This window comes from Opisthorchis viverrini (assembly GCF_000715545.1).
Source record: "Opisthorchis viverrini unplaced genomic scaffold opera_v5_173, whole genome shotgun sequence".
NCBI lineage: Eukaryota > Metazoa > Platyhelminthes > Trematoda > Opisthorchiida > Opisthorchiidae > Opisthorchis > Opisthorchis viverrini.
In genome coordinates, this window is record NW_008751827.1 from 755,875 (window position 1) to 783,539 (window position 27,665).

General features: G+C 44.2%; 1 protein-coding gene across 1 annotated transcript in view; it reads left to right on the top strand.

Moving 5' to 3' along the window:
* Window positions 1–27,665, top strand: part of T265_07440 (hypothetical protein) — a gene marked incomplete at both ends in the record, with an annotated part of 100,160 nt that overhangs the window by 1,582 nt on the left and 70,913 nt on the right. Inside the window, 3 exons of the mRNA XM_009172958.1 lie at window positions 3,161–3,256; window positions 19,053–19,558; window positions 26,798–27,337. Of these exons, the coding sequence (XP_009171222.1) occupies window positions 3,161–3,256; window positions 19,053–19,558; window positions 26,798–27,337 (1,142 nt within the window). The remainder of the gene's footprint in view (window positions 1–3,160; window positions 3,257–19,052; window positions 19,559–26,797; window positions 27,338–27,665) is intronic.

Below are 27,665 nucleotides of genomic sequence, written 5' to 3' on the forward strand. Positions count from 1 at the left end.
GCATGCATAATGCCACACACCAGTGGGGAATAAACATCCTCATCATAATACGTCACAAGACAATTAAATATAGGCAGCCGGACTTATGTTGCAGATGACTCACAAATAAAACTACGCACTCAGCTAAATATATGAAAGAGGATGACGGTAGAAATCCGGACGGGACAGTTCAATAAGCTCGTTAGGAAGCCCAGTATGATTGAAGGATGGTACTTGCTTAACTTGCGACAGCGTGGGTCAATCTGTTGAATACCCCAGGCATCTTTTGCAGTGTACCTCAAGATAAGAATGTGTGCAAGACGGAGGCAACTTTTTAACTTGAAATATGGCAAGACTTAGATTGATGAGTAGAGTATTTTATAGAAAAGTTGTCAAGTGAGCCTCTACGGATACAGCTATTAAAAGACCAACCAAGTGAGGACTTATCCAATAAAAGATTGGTGGCAGCTCTACGGAAAGAGCGGAAACTAAGGAAGTTACAACACAGGTCTTAAGATTTTGCTTTTGCTTATTGCTTGGCAGAAACTAAGAAGCGGAATGCCGCAATAACCCCTCATCTCTAAAACAAAACGTTCGAATTCATGCCACCATGCCTCCTCTGCGGACTGGACATATGGGCTTCGAAACCTCTCCCGTAACACCAAGCTTTTTTCAGCTAGTGCACAAGTCTTGCGGAATTTGTGGAGCATTTTAAATTTTTAGATCATCCCTCAATATACTTATGCATTCGCCGCCTATATTGGAGGGCTAAGAGACATCAACTTTAGCAGTCCGTTGTGGAGACTAATCTGCCCGCATTCTGTCCCCTATTTAGCATTACCATAGTGCTTTTCATAGAAGGACGGATTAGGTTATCGTATGCACAAAACCTGTCACTTCCCAAGCTCTTTTTGATATCTAAAATGTGCTGAGAAATTCTTAGTTTTCAATCAAAACAGTGCGTTATTTCGGCCGTCAGCTTTGAATTTTGGGGTTGAATTCTAACAGAAATTTGCGCGCTCTGTTGCTAATATTTGACTTTTGAGATTGACAATTTTGGTTTGTATATCCTAGTTAAAATTTTTCACAACCCATATACGATAACGCCGCACTCGTATAGTAAGACGAGGTGGCATCACTGGCGCCGGTTGCAAATATTTGCCACCTAAATATAGAGAAAATACAGCACGACTGCCAGGTCTTGAAGAATATTGGGTCACTCTGATGCTGGCACGACTGGCACTGAACTTTAAACTCGACAACTGGTGCAGCAATAGTGACGAGGACATGGCTGTAGTCTGACGAGGAACGTGAATGACAGGAATTTGGTTTGGGGTTTGTAAGGTTTATTGACTTACGCATGCTGTAGGAAGGTGTCTGCTTTAAACCATGATGAATAGTCGTTGCGAAAATCAAAGCTTATTAGTCGTAGCATTCAACAGGCTCAATGACAACCAGAGCCATTCATGGAGAGAAACGTGTTGTTTGAGTACCTAATTCACCGGCTGAATAACCGCAGCTGCTGACAATCCCCTCCCCTGTGCCGAATACTAAATTCAACCTAATGAGGGCCGAGTAAGGCCAAGAGCCGAGTACACTGGATACTTCTTTACTATATCCCGTCTACATGCCACGTATAAGCTGCCCATCCCGATAAACTGCTGTGATAACAGAGCCCTCACGAGCGCATGAGCGAACAAACCTGTTTGGGTTTGCTGTTAAAAATAGTAAGCTCCGTTGCTGTTTTCTTCTTTTCGAGCAAAAAAATAAACTCTCACCAAAATCAATCACACCCCAAAGTTATCTATGATCCTCTCGCTTCTCAACCGGAAGGCAATGATACTGAACTCGCAAAACCTGTTGCAATCCCCGAGTGCAGAACAACCTAGAGTGTCAGTAATTGATCACTTTCTACAGATTGTTTATTTCCTAACCATCAAATGGAGTTTATGTTGAGTCCCGGATACCCAACGGGGTGGACAACCGAAGTATGTCCGGCCAAGGATGGCAAGGCGCTGCTACACCCAGTTTGATAGCACATCCTCAACAATTCCATTCCTACACTCGAACGTGCCCCGTTGCCCACTCGTTTCATTAACTACAAAAAACTAAAATCAAACGCCTGTAAGACGGGATCTTTCGTACCCTATGAACTTTGGCTCAAACTTGGCAAGCCTGGTTTTCTGCTGCAGTTTTGGCTTGCTCTTTCCACTGTAAAGGTCTGGCTAAACAACAAGTTAGTGTACCAGGAGTGTGTGGCAAAGAAATAAAAATAATTACGCTAGGTTGGGTGTCAGATGGAACAGGCTCACTAACAATTGTTCTCTCTAAAATAGTTCGTCGTTGGCCCAGGTCAGCGAATGAACAATAATCCAATTATGTTGGTCCAGAGGTCTTCTTCTGAACAGTTCCCACATATAATAGATTCCGAAGATGTCTGAAATGTTTTGGTACCAGAGTTAGTACATGAGACTCGCGAATGACCGCTGCGAGCGCGAGCGAAATCAGAAGAGAGAGTCGAAGCACGTGACCACGCTTGTATTGTGTGAAATTGTACAAGTGCGCGTTTTTGTGGTTTTTCGTATTCAAACAAGAAACGATTATGCAATTGATGAAATACGTAGTGTTATAATGGAAGTAAAACAGAGGTACAAAACGCCACACCACAAGTTCAAATCTGTATACAGTGTTCGTTTGGCTATATGCATTTGCACCATGCCCCCATCCAACCTATCCCTTCCACCTGACTTCCCTGCAACCGTGCAACCAGTGAGCCTGCTTAGTTTCAGATTACACCATTTTTTGAGACAAAACTGGCCATGTTCTCCCAATTCGAATTATTCCATCTCCATCTCCACTTTTGCTCGCTGTGGCTCCGGCCTTTACCTAACCGCCCAAGGTCACTCATGTTTTTCACTTTTAGTCCGTGTTAGCCGCCCAAGTCTTTGAACTAGTCGGACCTCATGCCCATCGTTCCCTACAAGCTGGAAAAAACCTATTATTATTCCATTGAATACTTCCCACCATTTATGACATTTTGCTCTTTTCGCGCAATCCCCACTACCCGCAAACCCCCCAGTTATGTTTCATTTTGACTGCCGACGTATGGTCATTCTAGACGGTATGCCACCCACAAGTTGGGAACAAACATTATTGTTATCATAACAAAGCTAGTTTTTAGGGATCCCGGAGCATTTCAGACGAGTGAATATCACCCGGATGTGCATGAAGCGCTTTGGGGCTGTCGCACCGGAGTATCCAGAATCAGCCTATCCAGGTGAGAACACTAGGGGCATCACTCATGGTTGAACATTGGCCTTTCTAGCACTGGATACGGCTTCATCGTACCCGGTTGTGAGGCCGAAAGCATCAAAAATAACCGCGCGTCTACTATAGATTCATTGTTCAGGTTTGATAAGGGTCTTACGTAGCAACGGAGGCGAAGAGGTCGGACCTAAAAGGCAGTGATCGAATGCAGTAGCGTAGATGCTGTCAGCAATTTCGACGGCAGTATCCGTCTGCGAATCGGGCAAACGTGGTTATGCTATTGTCGCGGAATACTCGAATGAATTAATACCACTCATTTGATAATAGCACAGATGAAATGTCGTTTAACGTTCAACCTTGAGCCCGGCTCCATTGGATAGTTAGTATGAAAGGCGGCAGAAACTAGAAGTGGCCGTAGGATAATCCCGTAACTAGGGTTAACGATCTGTCTACTCCTCACCAAGCGATATAACGACCTACAGCGCAGTGAGTGAACGAGGCGGTCTTCGAGAGACTGCCAATTCTACTGCCACAATTCGAACACCTAAGTGTTGGTATCCTTGAAATCTCACACACTTGCTCGAAGAGACGTAAACCGGAGTGCTTTTGAACTGAAACTGAATTTGGTCGGGACTAACTGATGGTGTTGAACACGCAAAGGCTTCAGCCGTCGAAGTTTGGTAAATCTCCCAGACGGCTGTTTGCCTTGGTTTCGGATTCTCCCTCAGAACTTCTGGCCTTGGAAAATATTTTTCGGTCGAAGTCCACAAACGCTCGACTTCCCACACTTATACAACAATTACACCTATCAGCCCTCTTGTTTTAATTACTTTAAGTAGCTGCACTAGGCTGGTCGACCTTGATAGCCTTTCAAGTGCTCACATAGATTTCGCCAACAGTTTTCGGCCGTTGGTTTCGTACTTCTTGTTGACGTTCTTCGGGTGGCTTACGTGCGTCGCTGATCCTTCTGTGTTTTTTCACATCACGCCTCAGCTGAGTATATCCTAGTGAGTTGTCGGTCCCCTGTTTGTCAGTTTTCAAAACGATTTGTCTCTTCATTCGCGGTTACTTAATTTTTGTCGTATCAAACTGTTTATTGACTATGCTGTAGTGAGATTCAGCTGTAATCAAAAGATCGGGTTCGTATGGAATAATTGACGAGCCTCCAAAAAACAGCTCAATCATGTTTGATGGCTTGAATAGCACACGCATGAACAATCCTATACAGATTCATGAGGATATGTATACAGAAAGATAAGCTTATGCTGCGCGTAATTTGCTGGACAGATAACTTTATGAGGGGTTGTAACCCGCAGGTTCCATGTAAATTGACCGTCCAGCGGCTGTGTGGAGTGATCAACTCCAAAGCTAGAGGAAAATGTGCTAGATTTGTTCGTAGCTAAAAGGTTCGATCCTCTTGTTTGAGGAGTGAAGACAATCTATCACATCGGATTACTCTGAATAACATACACGATTTAACTCTTGTAACTTAGACGAAATTTTATACAATGGTCTTAGAATTACGAATTATTTCCATGGCGTTGGGGGAAGACTACGGAATGGTAGGAAACCTCCGACGGTCATTGCCATTAGCCATTTTACCGGCCGCGAAATGCAAGGCAGTGACATAGGCCTTGTGTGAAAAAGGGTGAGCGCACAACTAGATTGTACACTGACTGGCGTCCAGAATGTTCCCAGAAGTTCGAAATAGCTCATGGTCAACGTGCAAACCCACTCACCGGAGGGTCCCGGGTTCGAACCCAGCCCGGACATTGTTGGGGATATCAATATCCCCAAAAAAACTGTATTTTTATGTGTGCTAGCAAACTTCCGGCATCTTCAAAGTCAAACTATGAATAAATCAATGGCCTATTGATATTCCAAAAAATTTAAATCCGACCACTTCCTTACACGACACCATCTTTTTACTGACTTAGGTTCGGAAGCCCGGAGCATCGCCTGTTGATCGCGTGTTTTTGGATCATTAAAGTATGTGTCCGGGGTTTTCGTCTTCTTACTATCCGCCGTGCTAGGAGTCTGGCTCAAGCAACATAGCTGGGGATGGAATATTGCCACAATCCGCATATCATATTGTTTGCTCGCTGCGTGACCGAACCGTAACGGACATATCAACTGCACTTGCCGAGGCTTGGTTACCCTGGCAGTATCTCAGCGTTTGCGCTTCTTTTGTCACAATAGCCGGACACCGGAAGGGTGTTGCAGTGGAACAGTTTATATTGTTTGCATTTAGATTTTTCCAGAGATTCGAAAATCCGTTGCAGTAATCTCTGTCCCAGGCCTTGTTTACCTGCCACTGAATACCACTGCACTGATTAGTACATAATTTTTCTCTCCCGGTTTTAAAATGAGTGGAGGCTTTCGGCCTTGAAATCATCCTTCAGCTAGACAACTGCTACAAAAAATGCAGGACTCTAATTATCCGAATACTAAAGGCAACAAAGATGTTCTTTTCATTTTTTACACCAGCGAATCTATAGAATGGTCGATCTGATAGCGTTATCGCGGCACCAAAGTCTAGTGGATGTAAGCACTCACTTGACTCACCTTTGTTTGACAGTCCCTGGACCACAGGCCATAATTAGGGTAGGTATGTCCTAGAATTCCTCGCAATTCCAATAAACAACTGCTGCCTCGTCCGACCCTAGAGTGCAACATAGCTGACGCAGATCTCCGAGTTTATTCCCCTCATCAGTCCGAACTTTAATCCAAAATAGCCTTTTCTGATAAGTACCTTACCAACTGAAATCACAATATTTCTATGGTGCATAAATTAACCTTTATGCTACGCTGTCCCATAGTTGCAACGCCTCGAGTAAAGCAATTAATTCTTATTTAGTCCATTGTATTATCTCGTGCCATATGAGTTAGCTATGGCAAGTGCCTAGAGGTACATGTAAGTTATAGCGCATGGAAAATCTTAGTCCAAATGTTGGCACCACTGACCAATACAGCGCCAAATACCAGAATGGTGGGCCTTCTAACTAGCCTCAAAAACGTTATTCGGAGTAGAACTTGGCAATGGATGAACAAACGTTATGAAACTTCGAGTACTTGGTAAGCTGACCCATATCATTACATTTGATACGATTATGCTGGCCTCATGAACGACTGCGCCATAGTGGTTCGGACTTAGTGACACCCCTAATTATTCTTCTGATTGACAGGCAGCCTAAAAACACGAATAATAGCATCCCAAGGTCTGGAGAAAGTCCGTGAAGGCATCTTTTACTTTAAACGAATACAGTTTGCACGCAAGCACCAAAAAGGACAGAAAAACGCCATTAGCCAAACACACAGCCAGCTGTGTCCACTTTTACACTAATTTTGGCGTCCATAGCTTTATTTGGGCAAAATATCATCGCAGCTATGCTCTATTTTCACCAGTAGGTGGAATTTGTTGAAATTAATACAGTTGATATTGACGGCACCCGGCTTTGTGGCCAAGGGATTCGCATGCCTACCGTTACTGTACTTCCGCTAAGTCTTTGACCAGCGGTTCCCCATGTCTCCACACCCATCTACAAAGTTCGTGAATGGGCCGGCTTTGTCTACTGGCAAGTAACCATTATATCCTTTCCAGGGCTACAAAGTCTGGTTTAATGGACAAGCTGCAGACCTACTTACCTTAACTTAGACCTTGCGTGGTTCCAAACATACGATCTTGTTTAACCAGTTCATTGTTGACGATCACCTATTTAGATATTTTACCGCCCTTTGCCGGATATGTAGTCAAATTAGCTTCCAGAAATTATAACAAACAGTGTGTTGTACAGTTTTGGAAAAGGAACTTTCAACGCTACCGTAAGAACAGCGCTGCTCAGCACCAATCCAACGCCACTGGGAGCACGTTAAGGCTCCGCCTTCGGATTCTTTACGCTTCTGGTCTTCATTAGCAACCTTTGGACTTCTTTCTCACTGTCGATAACGTGAATCTTGACTGCGAAGAACAGCTTATCGCGCACGCGGCCGTCAGCCAGCTCCTCCTCAACTCACCAGATACCACTTTCTCCAGCCATGATCTACGGGACCACTCTCTATTTAAAGTGCTCCAGTTCGCCGCAACCAAAATCCTGTGAAAACGACCCGGGAATTCTAATGTAGCGAAATTTAATGACATATTACTGTCACCAAGCCGCCTCAACCGCTAATCGACTCAAGGGGCTCTTCATGCTGGCTCATTTGGAAGGCCGACACTACTTCTCAGTCTCGGACTGCAAGTTTGCTAAGCGTTTCCCGCTTATGGTGGTCCACCAGCTCATGTACAAAGCTGCTGAACGTATTTCGGATCAAAACTTGTTTTTATTGCTCCTGTCTATGACTGGGCAACCTGACAATACCTCAGCTTATGCTTCTTTCAAGGCGCACGGCAGCAATGCACTGAAAAAGCGCCAAGGCTGAATTAATTGTTATTTTTACATCAATTGCCAGTGATATGATAGGCTTCTCAAGCATTCACGACAGAAATCACTAACGCCTCCATGTGATCCACGCTGTCAAACATATACTGGCGAACCTTTCAACTCCAAATATTACTCAGTTGCGTGTATCAAGCTTCTTGGTGACTTTATATATGTGTTCCGAATAGTACTGATTCCAAAACATCCGTTGTGTGGTCCTTTCGAGAAAGAGAAAATTCCGAAGATATCTGTTAAAGAATGCTTATCAATACAGTCACCTAAACTGCCTACCGCACATCTCTTCCCTGCATGTTTTCAGCCACGGAAGCTTTCTCCTATCGATGCCCCATCACCTCTTCATAGTAGTCTTTAAACCATGTACTTAAAAAGACAGCTTTCTTGATGATTTAAACAGCTAGACTTCCTATCTAATTTTACTAAATTCTGTACGACAAGAGTGGTCAAGTCCGCACAGTTTCATCGTAATTCATTAAACCTAGTGAACCTATTTACATGAACACTGACATCGAGTATTTCGCACAACCTTATTCTCATATGAATGATAAAGACGGTTTTCAAAAGCTCATTTCCCCTTCAGTGATTAGATCTAATCCATTCGCAGTCAGCTGTCCATGATTCTTGATTTTACCTAGGGAAAAATCCCAGTTGACTAAGGCAACACCGTTCTACTTGTTCTCTGATCTCAGTACTCTTCTTGAAGGCCTCCAACAACAAAACAACGGGAATTTACCTAGATAAAGTCGCAAACCCCAAGGGCGTATAGTTTCTCCGTGATTGTATTTACCCTTACTTTCAATAATGAACTAAAGCTATCCGCGACGTTCGGATACGCATCGAATAGCCCAAACCAGCCCACCACAGAACTCGGTTGCAAAATCTCTGAACTTGATGTTTAACCACAGAACGCCGGATAATGACTTCTAGAAAGTCACGCTATCATATCGAGAGGAGGTCAACCTGTGGGTCTACCTTACTATGACTTGAAACTTGTTAGAAAAACCTACCATTGCATGCAGAGCAGTGTTACTTTCTTCTATCAAGCTTCTGTGTTCCTGTGTTATACCAACAATCTCGCTGGTTCTGCGTCATCATAGGAGTCTCTTCGGCTTTAAAGGGGCTTATAAAACAGTAAGCTGGTACCTAGGTCCCCTACGCTGAACACACAGACCACCCGGCGTAGCAAAAATCAACACATTTGTCGCAGCCTGCTTCAGTTAACACGCTAAGTTTGCACTTCATGCGTATTTTAGCCCCACTGAAACTACTGGTTTCTTGAATGAACCCAGAGACCGACCAGCTGGCTCGTTTGTGTTTTCACCGTCAGTTGAACGCCTAGGTTTAGTAACTCGTCACTCTGCAGCACTTATAAAGCTATCGGTGACCTTATTTCGGTTGTCCACACATAAAATCCCAAATAGTTTTCTTGGACTTCACCTACTCTCTCCTTCTCACCATCTCTAGTTGTAACAACCTCAGACTGGCTGACTGTTGTGGTCACCTCCAATGCCTCCCTAAATGTTTTCTCATTATACTTACTGGGCTTGCATGTGGAGAGTGTACGCACAACAAACTTTATGATGTTTAAGTGATTGCTGAGCATGCGCCTCCAAGCTTTGCATTTCATATCCATCTAAACCAAACCACAATGTCTAGCCCATCTCTGTTACACCCTATGTGACGGGAGAAGCTTTGGCTGTACGGTAAACTCAACTAGGCCCAGTGGGAACATTGTGCCGTATGTTTGGGAATCCTGCTCTAAAGGAATGCACGGAATCAAACGAGAAACAACCAGTGAACAGAAATGAGTGATATATTGGGCTCTCAAGTGCCCTGGAAATAAGGACGCAAAATCTGACGTTGACTTAACGTAATCGCTATACTTCACGGCGTACCCGGTGTTTAACAACAGATCAAAATTACGACCTAGGATCAAAGTGCATTGTCTGACAGAGACCTGAGAAAGCATTTTCGGAGAGGAATACATGCGAGCAAGCAGGACACGCGCCACGAGCATACTGTGGATGCGCAAAGATGAAGAAAATTCAAGTGGCTTCCACCAGTTCAGTTTGAGGAGGCTCGTGCGCCAAACCATTGATAAATCGGACGAGTCTTGCTGTTCGGACGGCGGCCTCGGAGCGAGACGCCTCAGTGGATAGATCGCGAATTTACTGACAGAAATGTCTGTGGTTCTAAACCGACCTCTGCCTCTCGAGTTCCGCTGTCTAGGTTCGGGCAACCTGGCAGTATCCCAGCCCTTATACTTCCTTCGGGTGTCATGGCAGGTAGGCACCGACAGGGTTTTACAGCTGAGCGATTTTTTCTGCCCCGGATAAAGCCTGTTGTTGACCGGGGCTGTTGTCGACGTTCCCTTCGGGCCTGTTAGGTTCTTCCAGCGGTTATTTTCAATGAAACCATCTGTAAGTGTTCAGCCCATCGTTCAAGACGATTATTTTGGGAGTGAATTGCCGACCCATCTTTATCACGTATCGTTTCGCTGACCCTTGTCTTCTTTTGGCCAATTGGTTGAATCGGCTTAAATATGGCGCGAGTGTTGCCTGAGGCGAAAACCTTCTTCATTTCCTGGTCATTTGATGTCCAACAGCGTTTCCTATCACTCTCCAAGCCCCCGATTATCATGTGTTTTAGGGGTCTATGTTCGCCACTACAGTCGCTAGTTGCCGGTACGGCCTTCCTAGCAATAGTAAGACCTGTTGATCTCGACGATATCCAGTGTTCATTTTGTCGAGTCGGATGGCTTCGATATAAATTCCTGAATGTCGAGAGGATAGCTTTTTTAACTTTCTTTCATTTGCCCTCCAAGAATCTTCGTTATCCTATGTCTGTGCGTTTCCTGTAGATTTGTAGGCAGGTCAGCTGAATACACTTCAGCTACTGAATCTTTTCAAAGTTGATTATTGAAATTTCTCCGCTGTGGCACGCAAAGCGATAACCGGGCTCGCACAATGGCGTGATCAGAGTCAAGGTGCGTGCCTCAGAAGGAACGACAATCTTTAATTGAGGCTTTCGATCGGTAGCTGACAGCCAAATGACCCGTTTGGGTCCATAACTGTCGTGCAGTTGATGGCTTCCGTATAACTCAATATGAGCTTTTCTGATGGAAGTTCATATCGACCAGGAACAGACGTTAATGTGCACACAACTGAAGTAGACGTTCCCCATTATTGGCACGCTAAGTATAAACTCCAAATGTACCACCTGACTGTGGTTCTTTCGGGCTTAGTCGTCTAACTTCGGCATTCGTATTGCCCACCGCGATTACTATATCCGCCCTTCTTGGTGACCGGAGCAGTCTCAATAAAATCCATCTTTTTCAGTCTGCAGTATATCAGGGAGTATGCTGATATGACAAATAAACACTTTCAAGTACACAAGTCTTTAAACATTGTTTTGTGGCATTTCCCCATACCTGGGTCAGACATTACCTTGCATATAAGAAAGTCCATGGGGGTCCTTTACTAATAATTAACTAAGAACAAAACTGGATGCTGCCACTACGTGGAGGAAATAACGGACTGACAGTCCAACACCTTTACCATCAACTGCATTGAATATGTTTGATGATACTTGCATCCAAGCCCTGTTGAAGACACACTCGTTCGATAGATTCAGGATTATTTTTCACCGTACACACAGTTGCTGGCATCGCTCTCTTGCCGCATGCATAAGATTATATGTCCACCGAGAACTTTTGGAATGAATTTTCTGGCACCATTTTAATAGGATTTGGTCGTGGGTCCAGACGCACCCCTTGGTCTTGAGTTGTCGTTTGGGGCCTTAAATTCAGACTCACCGAATACACTCACAAATTCTGTTCAAGCTTCCATGTGACTCTGCTTCTTACTAGGTTATCATACGGAAACTTCAGTTTTAATAGCCAAGTATTGTTAAACTGCGCTGGCCAGTATTGTAATCCTACGTCTCCAAGAGTATGAAATCACAGTGTGAAAAACGTCTCTTTTACATTTTTTGGAACCATCCCCTTTTTTCATACTTGTCGAGCTCGGGTGCTTTTGGCGACTCAATAAAATATATTTTGTTGAAGCCAAATTATTTTTCTTAGATACCGAGTTCCAACGAGTTTTTAGTATGGCGAGAGTTCTTGTGGGTAGGAAACCCCCACAGAAACCAGAGGAGCCCTTGTAAAGGGTACAAACTGCGCTGTTTTCGACTTCACCTGGTCATTCGGTCTACTAGTAGCGACACCCTATCGAGAAGCAAGGGAGAACGGTTCGGCAAACAGCTCATGGAATTGACCACGGCGCACTAAAGGAAAATACCTTACAGACCTTATTGAATCACTGGATGCGCCTGGGACCGAAACACGACACACCGTTGTGCTACTACAGCTCGAAAAACGCCTCATACGCGAAGCTTTTACTTTTGAAGATGATGGTGATTCCTTGGACCACCGATACCAAACTTTCAGGAATAATAATAGTAATAATAATAATAATAAACTATCGGAACAGCCATGTACAGGTGAATTGCCGTAGTCTGGAAGGAGAAATAGAATCTTATCATATTATATGATTTTCCTAACCATATTCAACCATAATGACAGAACTGGCGCAGCCACTCTTTTCTATTTTCCAAACCTGACACAACTTACTTTCACGAAAACAGCAGTATCGATACACGCAGACGAAACAAATTGATCGGTCGTTTTGTGACCCTTGACTATCTGGATTTATGATTAATCCCCCCCTGAGACTCATAAAAGGTTGTCCGGATCATCGGAACTGATTTATCGTAACAAGCGGTAGAATAGCTCGCAGTAACATTTGCAAGCAACATGAAAGTCTGTTGACCTTAAAAACGCAGAATGAATTGCCGCACACAAATCAACAAACAGAACAACAGAACTCTTCGCTTCTATCGCGTCAAGTGGCCTTTCCTTTCATCGATCTCTCGAGGGCGTAAACACGAGGATCCCCTGACAGACAAGATGCAGATAAAACCTTCCTGAGTCTGATATGGCATGATTTGGGGTTTTTTAGATAATATTGCCCCGATTCGGCAGTCTAACGGAAATTTTTAGAAATCCTCTTATTCGCGTATCACAATTAAGACTGGTTGAATTCATTTTGACCACTGATTTAATTCCATCATTCGAACAACTGTACGGAACCTTTGTGTAATTCGGCATTGTTCGCTGACTTTTTGTAGTCAGTTGAGATTCGCCGTGTTTTGTTTGTCTTGGTCCTCGCATCTACAATAGACCGGTTCTCCACCTGATCATCGCTGGCTTACTGGCGTGTATGGATTGAGTAATTGGAACGACGTTTTGTGTTCGAAACAGAAACTAGCCGCTTATATATAGTTTTTTTTTGAGTCAGTGCTGGTGGGCCAAACACCGGGGGGTTCATGGTGGTTTCCGCTAGGTCATTTCATTGTTTCACACCGACCGTTGGCGAGGTTTTTCTCACTTTCGCGAGACCTTGTCAGTGTAGTAGATTTTCTATTCCTGTTTGCCCAATTCCTTTTTGACAGAACAGTCTGTGGAGTAATTCGTAATCATAGAAGCAAACGACTTTCCTCCTTCTAGGACGACTTGTTTTCAAAGTAAGCAGTCGGCCGGCATATGCATGTTATCCCCCAGGATCTTCACCCATATTCCCTAGTATGCCTATAAGGTGTCCAAACAGATGGAAATTTGTCAAATGTAGCATCCACTCGAATGACAAGGGTGTTCGTTTTGAAATAGGCACAAGAGTGCTACGGTTGAGAATGCAAGTCAACTGTCAAGCTGGGTGAACAAATTCACAACCACCTGATCAACTAACAATAAACCCGCCTCAATTGCCAATACTCCAACACATTGTCACCTGTCAAACCGAATGGATTCAGTTGCCCATGCGATCGCGAGCGGATCAATAAGCGATGGTCGTCGTCGACTTGACCAGTCAGTATGCGCGGATCAGTTTGCTCTGCTGTTGGTTTGCCAACATTACTCCCTCACGAAGGTTGTTGCATTCTAAGGGGTCGCTCATTCAGCGGAATGTTATAAATGGCTTCTGATTGGCTGTGTCTTATCATCATTGACAGACATTAGAGTTTGATCACCAGACCGTGTATTTCACACTGTCGAACAATTCAAGATGCATTACAGACATCTGATAAAGAGATAAAGATAAAGCGTTCAGCTGTAGCACCCTTCCGGTGCCTAGCTGCCATGCCACCCGAAGGAAGCACGAGGGCTGGGATACTGCCAGGTTGCCCAAGCCTAGACAGGGGAAGTCGAGTGGCGGAGGTCGGATTCGAACCGCGGACCTTCAGGTTAGTAATCCGCGCTCTAACCACTTCGGCCATCTCGGCCCCTTACAGACATCTGAGGGATATGTCGTTCAGAACTGCTTATCCGTTTCAGATAATAGAAGCCATCGAAGTTCCCAGTCGGTACCCTATATTCCCTAAGTACCGAGGGTGGCTTTCGCAGATTTTCGCACCTCCATCGTTCAGTATGCATCGCTTCCGTGGTCATAGGTTTTTGTCGAAAAATATCACATTCTTGTCTCACAGGTTGGCAGCTTCCTTTCCAAATTCGATTACTGTATTGAAATGTAGATGAGGTATTGAGGAACATGGAGATGGGTTTGGTAGCACTTCACTTGGTCCATGTGATCTAATTTGCGCATTTGAGGCAAGTGACCCGACAGCAGGAAGACCTCCGAATAAGGAATGGGAGGGTACTTGTCCTGCCATTAATTGTTCGTTTTTTTTTGTTTTCCATAGCTTGGTTGTTTGTAATATTCTCTTGATATGCAGATAGTATAGCCTAGCTAAAGAGCTCGAGACGTAGACAGACGTGCAGTCCAAGGTAGGCACCTGAATACACATGCCAACACATACAATGGACATGTCTCAGACTACAGCTGTCCATATAAGATGTTTGTTTGTTGTCTGCTTATGCGTGGATGCCGAAACAGTCGAAAATGGGAGTGGCTGAGAGGTAGTGAGTGACCAGTGAAAAATGTCTCCCACACCCTACGAAATACTGGCGATCTGTGCTGAGTAAGAAGAATTCCAGATCACTCCGGTGAACTAAACAAAAAGAGCTAATCGACAATTTGTCGACCAAACAAATAACTCACGAACAGAAAATGCAGTGAATTTTGTTGAATACTTGTGCTCCCCAGTAATGTGTGATTTCCAACACTGGGAACGGCTGAGCCCAAATTCCCATGCCAACCAAACCGATTGGTCAACACTTAAGGAGAATAGTCAAAACCACAACGAAATGATGCTTTGTCTAAATAATTGGAGTAGAAAACTGGGTTACCTCGCTGTCTCTTGTTTTTCGCTGCCTCGCCAGTTCCTATAACCAAACTCGGTATGTATCGCTTGGTTAGTGACGTTTGTGTCCATAATCTCTATCCATCGTTTGAAACGCACGCTTGAATCCTCACATCACATGTATCCATAGAAGCCATAAACTTTAACGTTGTGGCGTGTATCGTCAACATGGCCTCGCCAACAAATGATGTCTCCTAGTTCGTTTCAGCGTAGCCATAAACCTGCTAATGTTCTGCTGTTCACCCAGGATTAGAAGTGAGTCATTCACCTGCACACTGTCATGTCGGGCATGCACTTTTAACCGTGGCTACAGCACGTGCTTGCGTGTGTATCGTTTCTCGTTCTGACGCTTGAGCCATGGGTAGGGTGAATTCCACCGGTGTTGAGCGCCGCTTCGACGGGAAGTTCATTGATAATTTATCCAACTAATTCCGGTGATGCTAATTATATGCAGCTAATCATCTCGCACCCCTTTGGTTTGTGCCATATTTTGCTGACAGCCCGGGCGCCCAGTACTCTTTCAAACCAAGGTGACACCCCTTGTTTCCCACCTGTTTATTTTTTTCGTGTTCATCTTCGATAGTTAAGACTTAATTAACTTAATTAATAAATCACTCTTATGTCTGTCTCAGTATCCCCTTGTGCTTCCTCAGCGTTCAGGCCATTCGAACGAGCGCTTTTGTCACTTCCAAGTGATAATCAGAATCGGCTCTTGATCTCAACCGGTCTAGTGCACACCCCAGCTGGAATCATACGTGACCTGTGAGGTCATCCGTGCGTAAAAGAGGAGTGTGTACATCCAGGTAATTTATCCCTTGGGTATTCGGACTCTGATCAGGGGGTTGCAGTCAGCAGCTAAATTTTCAGTGATATGCCTTCAGATGTTTTAAGTTCACATCGAGAAACGGTAAAAATGTGTCTGAGCCACGTCAACATAGGCTTCCTTTTACGTTAATGTGAATTTGGAAAACATCAAGAGGAACAATAGTAAATGGTTATGTCGATAAATCGAATCAGGGTCGTCAAAAAGCGTCCTGGATGTCACCTAACGTTATCAAATGATCCAGAAATAGCATTTGCTATTTGAAAAAAGCCTGATGTGTGTTGTCATAGACAGCACAGATTTTGGTCCGTTGGAGCCATGTAAACAGGAGTTCGTTTTTGGTAGAGGTTGTTTCCGACCACTTTCAGTCCAGCAATCCATCAGATTCTAATACGACCTGTTGCAGTGCACCATAAATCACTCCAGAAATCTCATCCTTTTTCTTCAATTCTCCAGTGAACGCCCTCAAATTACTATCCTCCTGAGCTCTTTTTTCACTCACACACACACACACTTTACCATGGCTCCTTAATTTATCAGCTATCCTAGTTCGCTCTTCAGGAAGCGAATCGCCCCAGAAGCGGTCGTTCTTGATCGCAGTGAAAAGCTATATCTTGAAATGTTGGTTGATTTTGGGGGTTAAAGACACTCCACCAGACAGGGTAGTTTGTTTTACATTGCCATTACTGAAAACATAACGTCTCATTGTACTTTCCACTGAAAATAGTTCTTCAGCGCCAACCGAAAACAGGACGTGTCCGGCCTGAATATGTTGATGCCACATGCTGTTAGATATTCCTACCAATCAGCTTGTTTGCCCTTTTTATTTTGTTTCCTTAGGTTTGCATTACTGTTCTCCCCATTTTACCGCGAATACTTAGGCCATAATCTGGAGATCTTTAAATAAATGATCTCGCGTTTTTATTTCGGAAAGGGAATGTTCATCAAATCTATTCTCATACTATTTTGTTGCTTGTCACATCTTGATAATCTAGTACGAATCTATCACAGTCTCGGTGTCCCACTGAGGGTTTCGCCCGCAATGTTTAGGTGTTTGAGATATTACTTGCGGTCGAATATGTCTTGCCTCTTTCCACCTACTAATGCGTCGGTGCATTTTTAGAACTGCTCTCTGCAATAGGACTGCGCAAACTGTGGGACAGTCTCTGCCGGATCTCCGTCAGTTGCTCATAGCGGCTTGCATAATGTCACCCAGATGAGCGTCTCACGCCGAACTGCACGGACATCAAGCGAACACTTAGAGTTACAACCAAGTTCCTTTCCATGGGTGGCGCCCCGATACGTTCAGTTCCAGTTAAATTCACCTCGAAAAACACCCAACAAAGTGGAACGTCCACTCGCTGACACTGCACACCGCACCCGCCTGACCAATTTTATAGGGCGCCATCAGCCAGAACAATAGAGTCCTGAGTAATTTGTTCCAAAAGTTGGACATGTGATTTTATCACCACTATGCCTCTTTCCTACTTATTCAAGCTTATCATCACTAATCTAACAAATACTGCTTGTGTTGGAGACTGGTAGTGACTAACAACAAGAATGCAGCACATGTATGCATTCGCCGTGGTCGAGTGGAAAAAAATGTTTATTAATTTGTTGTTTTTCATTTTCAGTGAGAAATATAACCCCCTCCCCTGGGCATGCAAATTTGTCGGACCCCAACTGTGTTGGGTCAATGTGTGATAAACGGGAGTTCTCTCATGGCACCAAATAAATTTCCACTTGCAGGACATCCTCCCATTACACGGTGGTCGGGCGTTCTTCACAATTTCCCCCGACTGAGTGCATTTCGAACTGTTTGTTGGAAATAATGCCTAGTACCACCTAATTACTGGCATATGCCTGATCAGCCAGTAGGTACACGAGTAAATACACATTGACCGCGTACCATTCCGACGAAAAGAAACTCGAATATCAGAGGCAGTTAGTTTCACAGGGTAATAATCTCGAGAAATTATAAATTCTAAACACCAAGGGTGCTAAACAGATCCTACCAGAACACATTCCTGCCTCAGGGTTTTCTGTTTCCAACGCATCTCATTAAGAACTCTCATTCTTTGTAGGCGTTTGAACCGTCGCTCAAACTGTCTGAGTAAAGGGAAGTCTGACGGTTTTCGAAGCCTGACTCAACCATAACCAGTGGAACAGAAGGTGGCTTTGAATCATCAAACAATAGTCTCTTTATTATTCGGCAATTGTTGGCATGTAAACTAAACATAGAGGGGACCTTCACAGTAACTTCAACAAGATTGCGAAAATGAGGTCCACAATGTTCACAAGATACCTAACAGTACGTTGAGCCTTGCCATGATAATTGGCACTGGGGATTTAGATTTGTAATTATCTTTATCGCATTGTTCCACATTGTTCCCAATCGCACGCGGTATTGATGATTTCCCGTAAGGCCGGAAAGTCAATGTCTATGAATGATGAGAAGTGATGACCATTCTCTTTTTAGATTAGATTAACTGGCAGACACTCTGTCACAAAGAATCAAAATATTCTATCGTCTCTCTTTCAGTTCTTTCTCGTCCTTTCTGAACGCATAACAGGACGTCATTTTTCAACAGAAAGACCATTGTTTGCTGTTTTAATATCAGTCTTCGTACGTTATCCATACAGTGGGCCACCAGGAAGATGCCTGTCCCGGAAGGGATGGTAACAGGAGACTGTAAGCGAGATGTACCAGTAGTCTTCTGGGTAGTTACCTGTCATCCCTCGTGCCGGTATGGAATGATCAACTGCTTGAAACCTAGAACCTTTGGCCCACCCCCCTGGTGCTGCGAATCGATTTTATATGTACTCTGTCATGTCGCAAACAGTACCGATAATCATTGGACTGGATTCCAAGCATACTAAACTGACGTGGATTATGCATTAATCGTACGATCAATTCATGCATCCACTGACATACTAGAGACAGCATAGAACCATCCACCCTCATGAACGACTGACACCGTAAGAACCCATTGTCGGAATTGCTAATAATTGGTGGATAGGTCAATTCCCTTCTGATTTAGTTCCCCGTCCCACAGAATCGTTAAATTTCACTTCGCGGAATGTAGGAAATAAAAAATCCTTCAAGTTAACTCAATTTAATATTTCATGATCTCACCTAATCCAGAAACAAGTTTGCACAAATTTGTGTTTGTTTTGTTCCATTTTTCAGTCTTATCGTCCCAGAGGCCGTTTACCGATGTGTTTCTGAGCGATGTATGTGCGTGTCACGTCACCCACAAAGGATTCAACAATCCGTGTGCAGTTCAACTTCAAACGAAGCCCGGCATCTTGCGAGCGGAGCGAGCTAACAGAACTTAAACCGTCTGGTACGGAGCAGTCAATTAAACAAGCACTGACTCGTTCGTTTGTTCTCGTCTGCCAACCTGCACCGAATGCTTTCGTCCTCGTTTCGCGTACCACCCAGACTTGTCGTAACAACGCTCAGCACGCAGGTGACGAATGTGTAGACCCAACACCACTCGGTTCGGTTCGCAGACGACCTCGTTTTCATGTTGTCATTGGTCCGCAACTTTGCAACTGTCAAGATTATCCACCAGCTGATGACAGCAGTCCAAGAAGACCAGCTGAGTCGGTTCCCAGAGTGGTCCCACCGGTCAACCAACCCTGTGTCCACGTGCTATTTGTAATGCTTCGAATTTTAAAAATTTCCGCGGATGATCCGTGCTTGCTGAATGTCCCACTTCCTACCAGCAAGGTAAGTTGTCTTAAGCCATCCCTATGATTGACTGGGTAAAAGTAGGGCCTCTCGGTAGATTAAGCACATCTAACTGGGTAATCGCAATGAATGCAGTAACCACAGCGGTGTTTTTTTTACTCCTGTTGTGACAAGGCTTCTGACCTCACTAATTCTCCGTCGTCTTATAGTGGCACGCGAAGCCTTCACTCATGAGAATCGGTGGGGTTGGACAGGGTAGAAGCTGTGTTGACCATATCTCCACACTCCGTCAGGTGTTAGAGCAGCGCCGTATGTACAGACGACCCACAATTTTGGTGTTCCATGACTTCAAGAGTGCGTTCGACTTCGTCGATCGGTCATTGCTGTCAACTACACTTGCTCAACAGGGTATGCTCTAGCAGCTTGTGAGAATAATTCAGTCCTTATATTCACATACTCCAGGGCGTGTGATAATGTATGGTGAGCTCTCCAAAGGCTTCCCTACAAAAAGTGGTGTCTGACAAGGACGTCCACTCTCTCCGTTTTTGTTCAACTTCGTCGTTGATGAAATACTGAGGTGAGCGCTGGAAGGTCTTCGAAACTCCGGCGTTCAAATTGCTGCTGTTGAGAGCCTTGTCAATTTGGAGTATGTAGACGACATCACCCTCATCTTTGAAGACCAAGGTGAAGTACAAGCCCTGTTGAGTATACTGGCCATCATAATGTCATCTTTTGGCATTAACCTGGCACACTCGAAGTGTTTTAGAACGTAGTCTCCGGACATACCCCTCCCAATTCAGTTTCTTTCCAGATTGCCTGATTGAGCGCTTGAAAGTGTAGGCACCTCAGAACGCTTGATACAGGCCAGCACTAGGTCTCCTCCCCCACCCACTCTTTTTCTCTTCTTTTCACTCTAAGGCGCTAAAGATAACCATAAATAAACTTTATGGTTGTACAGCAGTGAACCACTGGTGTCAACACTGATGTTGCTGTCTCTTTATGATGATGATGATGATGACTGGATAATTGAGGACGATATCGTACACTGTCTAGCCCACTTAAATTAACCTATACCAGTGGTAATTTAAACGACACATCCGCTTAGGCTATTGATTGGTGCATTACATCCCGGTCAGCTGATAATGCGGAATTATCTCAGCAGCTTTAGAGGCCCTGTCAAAGTCGATGTTTATCCACCGGTTAGGAATCACACCTGTTGTCATTTGACTCTTCCACTGTAACCCCAGTTCGCACTACTGGGTGCTCCTACACACGCATGCACATGCATAAGGAATGGATTTCTCTCAGCAACTATTCTAGTAGTTTAGCGAGTAATTAGTTAAGGAAGTGTTGCATGTTGTGTGAAAATTATCGAAACAAGTGAGAAGAAAACATGCAAAACTGGCTTCCAAAACAGTTGCGAATGGTTCTAAGTTATCTGGAACAGTAAAATAATAATTTATAATACGCAACGCCGAAAGTTGACGTCATTAACCCAAGTTAGTAGATCGGATTTGGAGATCGTCCTAGCATGAGGAGGAATTTATTTTGGATGACACCGATCATCAGAGGTTGTGCTGCAATGGTTTGTGAAAAGACTATCAATGCCGTTCCACACAGACTTGGTCGGTCTGAGTGCAAGACTTCACATCAAATGAGCCCACAAAAAACACGGTACTTCCCAACAAGATAATGAGTTGTGCCCCATCGAACATCGATGTTCATCAGTAACAAGGTGACTATGCCGAAAACAATTTTCACGAAGTGTACCGAGTCTGTGCTCACCCTCAACGAAAGAAGGGACAAAAACCGACGTTTGTGCTTGAGAATTTCATAAGAATAGTATGCTCAAAAACATTCTGTTGACTAGTTGTGCAAGCCGATTGAAACCTGAGTGGTCTTCAATTTATTTCATGATTGTATCGCGCCACGTACATCGCTGCGTTCAAAAATGAACTATAAAATATGTCCACGGTTAGAAATCGTTCCAAATTCGTACGCCTTCTTTCGTAAAAGCCATTTTTTCACTCCACAAGTTGGTTCAGCCGTCTCCGAAAGATATAAGCGGTCCAATTCCCACACACAACTATTTTACATCATTATACATTTAAGTGTGTTGTGGTTCGGAATTTTTGTCTCATCAGATTATGAAAACATCCACATCTAAATTGCTGTCAATTAGAGCCGTCTAGGTGAAAATCTTTCGTTGGTATCTGGTGACCTTTCTTCCAATTTTAACAGACCATTCATGCCGACCTACTGGGTTTGGTGGGCTGCAGAAGTTTGAAACGGATTTCTCACGATCTTTGCCTGTCTGTTTAATGGCTTTTCCCTAAGACTTCCCTCCAATACCCAGAGCTACCTGCTACTGCCGCTACTAACATCAGTTTTTCATCGACTGCTTGACTGAGATTTTTTGAATACCCATTGTTAACCCTCCCCATTATTCTCCAAACTCATCGGGCAGCGTGAACACGAACTAGTTAAGTTCAATCCACTTTAGCCAGCAAACACTCCACAGTGCCACAGCATGACAAACCACCTAGAGCTAATTGATCCGCTTAATTCCACAGTGGTTTCGCTGTTACTTCCACTTCTCGATTGACCTTGTCTTCTTGTCTGGCCTTGATGTGTCCATATGACGAACGTAGGTGGTCATTCTGTCCAAACCGTCCGCAGAAATAGCTCACCCACCACGACAGTGTGACCCATATGAGACTAGCTTGAAAGGATCACCTCCACCAGGTTGATTGTTCGCACATGCCTCTGCAATGTCGTTTACAGAGTAAAACCCGGTTCATGAGCTAATCCTGATGACATTCTGGACAGACTGCTGTTGTATGTTGCTGTGTATGCCAGTTGAAGAAGCATACGGAAACCTCTTTCCCTTAACGCTCAACGAGCATTGTTTTGTTTTCGTTCATGCTTCTACCCACTCCGAATGACCTTCCCAGAACCAGACAGACCTTCGTCATACCATGTATGTGACCTTAGCGCAGCCACGTGACGAACACAAATGTTTATTCTGTCTAAACCCTCACACCACGTGAGTGCATGACCGGAAAAGGAAGGAATCATGTGTCAGCGACCATGTTAGTTCGCAATCTTAATCCTGTCGCGATTGGATTCTCTGAAGCGTGCACACGTTTTGCGCTTACTCGTATAGATAAGGCTCGAAACGATCCATCAAGAAAGCCTACGTACACATGAATAGATGAGCTTGTTGCTGTTTTTGAGCGATATTCAGAGTGTTTTCAGTCAAGCTGCCAACTCATCCTGAATAAACCCTGTGTTCGTGAAAACGATCAGTTTTTGCGTTACCTAACTTTTAGTTCTGATATCTGGTGGCCTTAGGAAAGTCATCAGATTCGCAAAACAAGCGGTGATCTTCATCAGTAATGCTTTTTTAAAGGGAGAACGCCCGATAAAAAGTGAAATCTCAATACTAAAGTCAAATGTAGGTGAACGAAAGAATTGTTCCTGATAGTCCACGACAATGTCTCGGTTTTTCTCCCTAAGAGAAGACCCGGACATCTTTATCGCTTAACTAGCTCGTTAACAAGTTCAGCTGGTTAGTGTCGCTGTTCATAAGCCTACTGAATAAATCAACTACTTCAAATGCAGCGGAACTGGTTTTGTTCTATTCGACATTCAGTGGCACATCGTTTCCTATATCACCTCTATATAGGTGAACACACCTCTCTTATACTGTACACCTTCCAGTATTCTTTAATTTGGAAAGTACCCTGAAATAGCTTATCTAGAACCTCCTCGTTTTTGTTTATCGTGCTACCAAGGTCACAGGAAATTAATACCTTTCAGCTCCAGTCTTTGTTGGCCTTCCACCTGCATGTACGCTTATTTCACGCAAGACCAACTTCCCGACCTGTATTCAGCTTTCTGTCCCGTTCTCCATTACTACTCAATGTTCATTCCTGCTCCATCTTTTTCTTCCCGGTGTCGTTTGATCGCGTTCTGTTAGCCTTTTTTGATGCGCCCCTGCGGATGTGAGAACAAATGCATATTGCTATTGTTAGTACCATATCACTATGAGCTCAAGTTATAATGAGCTCTCCGCGGAGATGGTCAGTAAACGAACGGCTGGTTTCGAGTTATTGTCAACATACAAAACTAATTCGAAGGATGTCTCACTGAATGCTCGACCTAGATCATATGTGTAGGGAGAGTTGGATGATTGTCTACTGGCAGGTCCATCCCTCTGAATTACAGCCTGAACAGCCCTATAAAAGTATATCCTACAGAGACGGCGAATAAATGAAACCCATTGCTCGTCGGAAATGTGCATTGACCAATAAGCCACTGCCATTTAAATGGGCTGCAACATCTTGCAAAAATCTGAAGTGGTACCTGGCCGTGTACTTTTGTGAACCTCTTCACCTCAGGCCTGCTGCAAGCCTGTCAAGTTAGGGAGCAACCATTCGTTACTTACGGTTATTAAGGCACTTGTGCCTGTGCTTTCCACCTAATCTTACTTTTCACTTTCTTGCCATATAGCTTGACTACATTTTTGCACATTAGTTTCAAATCACACCTTCACAACGGCCCACAATGGTGGAAATCCCAGCACGATCAGTTGAAACTTCTACTCAGTAATTCTTCCAGCAGAGTTCAGGATTCCAGAAACTCAATCTGGCTGCACGGCCGTGCTGAGCCAATCATCGTTATGCGCTCCAATCGAATACCCGTTCACTGGAGTTTTTTCTACCCTAGGTTTTCGAATCCCCCCTTGTCTTTCACGATCACTCATCTTGATATCTTCATATATACAGGACTTTTTCTTATCGGCCCTACTTTCACCGACATGCCAATAGCTCATCGTAGCCGTTACCTCTTGATTTCCCTGAGATCGAGTGGATTAAGCAGCATTGCGCGCAGATACTTATCAGCGGACGAAGCCGTTCCAGTGGCAAGCCTGCTTCGGTGCTATACTCCAAGTTAAGTTCGGTCGGGAACTTTGGTACTCAGGTTGATCTGTTCACTGAATTGGAATTGCACTTTGATGTATCGCTAAACTGAGGCGCTCGCCAAATCTAATGCGCGTTGGTGAGTGCACGCAGAGTGACCAAGTTTGTGTCCGAGTTAACCAGCTCACCGAAAGGAATCAAAGACAAGGTCTGACACTCAAATGCATATGAACTTGGAATCCTTTGGATCTCTTCGAGATCTAAATTTCTGGATGATCCATTCGGCATAGTCCTCTTCAGACGTTTGAGAGTATAGACACAGATACTTGAGTTGAAAAGACGAATCGGGACTCCCTTCAGGATGTCTGGCTGATCGCCATTTAAAAGCACACGCCTTAAGTGCCAGGGTTGCTGTAGACCTTCAGTGAAAGGGTCAGTTAGATTACGTCCGGGTAAGCGGTTAAAATCTCCGCATAAAAAGGAAACCAACCTTGTGCACGCACCACCAGGGTCAATGTTCGGTCTGTGTGTATTGTTTGGCTGAGTACTTTAGCAGCTGATTTGGTTCCCGTCTATACATAGCGGGATCAGCAGGTCGAGAACAGCATGTTCTACGAGACAACAATACTAATACATATAGGCGAAGAGAAAAAAGCCTCCCTCTGTTTGAGGCTTCCTTGTGGCTTATTCAACCGACCACTTGCAAAAGAGAGTCCTTCGAGGAAACTTGAACCTTAAAAGATTGAAAAGTTTCATGTAACTTTCCCCTACCTAGCATTGTCCCCCACTCTCTTATTTGTTTTGGGTATCTTGCCCACCTATGAGCTACGCACTCTGTTCACAACGAACCAGTTTGTCCGTGTTCTTGACATACGGCACCTCTTAAAGTTGCTAAAAACTCTTTGGCGACCCACTGCTGACTTCGCCTTTCTTTCGGCTCGTCAGGTAGGCATAGACAACAATACTAATACATATAGGCGAAGAGGAAAAATCCTCCCTCTGTTTGAGGCTTCCTTATGGCTTATTCAGCCGACCACTTGCAAAAGAGGGTCCTTCGAGGAAACTTGAACCTTAAAAAATTGAAAGAAAAGTTTCATGTAACTTTCCCCTACCTAGCATTGTCCCCCACTCTCTTATTTGTTTTGGGTATCTTGCCCACCTATGAGCTACGCACTCTGTTCACAACGAACCAGTTTGTCCGTGTTCTTGACATACGGCACCTCTTAAAGTTGCTAAAAACTCTTTGGCGACCCACTGCTGACTTCGCCTTTCTTTCGGCTCGTCAGGTAGGCATAGCTCCGAGTTTCCATCAACCTCATGTTCTAAGTGAGCATCAAGCTGTACCACATCGAAAAAGTGCTCTCGTTTTCAAATCGCATTAGTGTAAACGGTAGAGTGACTGAAGCTCTCGTTTACGAGCTTCAACCGACTGCTACACAAAGGCCGCCTCATGTTGCAGTTGATACAATATTCAAAACATCACGGTATATTTTCTTGACATGCCACACTACTTATACGGTTTCTGAAAAGTCTTCGACAGCCGATTACAGTTTTCGCTCTTCGTGGGGCTTATCGGGTAGCCCAACTCCAACAACTATGATTGCTGGTTTTCAAATTAAGTGTTGATTTTCGAAAAGAGCTGGTATAACTGATCAACAGTGATAGTCTGGAATATACTAATGACCCACATCCCCGGAACAGAAACTCTAAAAGAGTTTGTAAAATCAGAGCAATTTTACCATGCAATATCGGCTATGAATGAATGCATATCCGTCCTCCAGCCTGTCGGGATTCGTTTTGTTTGTTTGCCTGACCTCTGCATACATCAGAAAACCCTACACATATTTCACCTAACCGGTCCACTAGCTGAAGTTTACCTTTTTTATGTTGGTTTTGTGTTGCGTAGGGCCTTTCAAGGATTCTGTGTCGATCTTCCTGTGGCTGTCTTATCCTGATATAATGCTCAGCTGCAGTTATTTTCACTTTTTTCGAGAGTATGACTACGAGGCGCCTGATCGCTTTCCACAAGGGTTTGGAACTTCCTGAATTAAGCTCTTGTCATCTCTAATTCACCCCTCATCGGGGCACCCTTGTTTTATTGTCGTATTTTAGTTAAGCGTCAGTAACTGGTGCTGATATATTGCTTTTATTAGTACTTTTTATATGCTTGAGAAAATCCACACGGACACAAGCCTTATTTCCACGGATAGGTCATTGAAGGGTTAGCTTCTTGCTTCACTGTGACGATTTAATTTCCAGTCTCATCCTGCCTAGGCTATCTTCGGTTTCAGTTGCAGTAACAATTTCACAGTGCCCGAATACCTCCTTATGTTATCTTTGTTTGCTCTCTCAGGCCGAATCCCTGATTCATCAATATCAGAATTCAAAGCTCACACGGAGATGTGAACTACCGAGAGGACACAAATGCTCTCTTATCTCTGTATCTGATGTTGACTCTAAATCTGCTACCACAGGTGCGATGAAGGAAACACAAACGCTCCTACCGCTCGCCATGCCAAAAGCTATTTACCCACATCGCTCCGGCATTAACTCGCCTCGTACACCCCAACTACTTGCTCTGCTCAACGAAAAAGTTCAAAATTCTCCAGAGTGTCAAGAGCTCTCGACTTTAACCAAGGACATCAAAGCTGTATCTCGACTGGATAACGAAAGTGCAGGTGCTACGATCGACAGTGGCAGCACCAATCCGACAAGCACCACACTGTCACGGACCAGTTCTTCCGATAGTGTTGAAGGGTCGCGACTCCAGGCAGCCAGCGCGTATAATCTAGAGGAGAGCGGGGATGGTTCTGCGCAACGACGCCCACAAACAGCACCACAATCTGACCCTCCTCTGAAAATAATGCGTGGGAGGGCAGTTTCTATGAGGCAGGTCCTTTTCAGTTAATCTTCTCTTCCCGAGTTCGGTGGAATGTCTGTTGTGACATCTACCACCATCTGACTGTAACGTCTCAAGTTCAGATAAGAAGCACATAACAGTGAGACGACCTGACAAGCGTAAGAGACATGAATTACCAATAATAGCAATAGTAATAATACTCCGAAACCCATAAGACCCTAAGCTGGGGGCGGCCTGTTTAAACGTGAATAGCTATCACATTGAGGCAAACTTGGGGGAGGGGCGGCGCATAGCATGAATCGTGTTCAGAGGAAAACAAGAGTAGATGCAAACCCAGATACGGAAAACGTTCATCATTGTC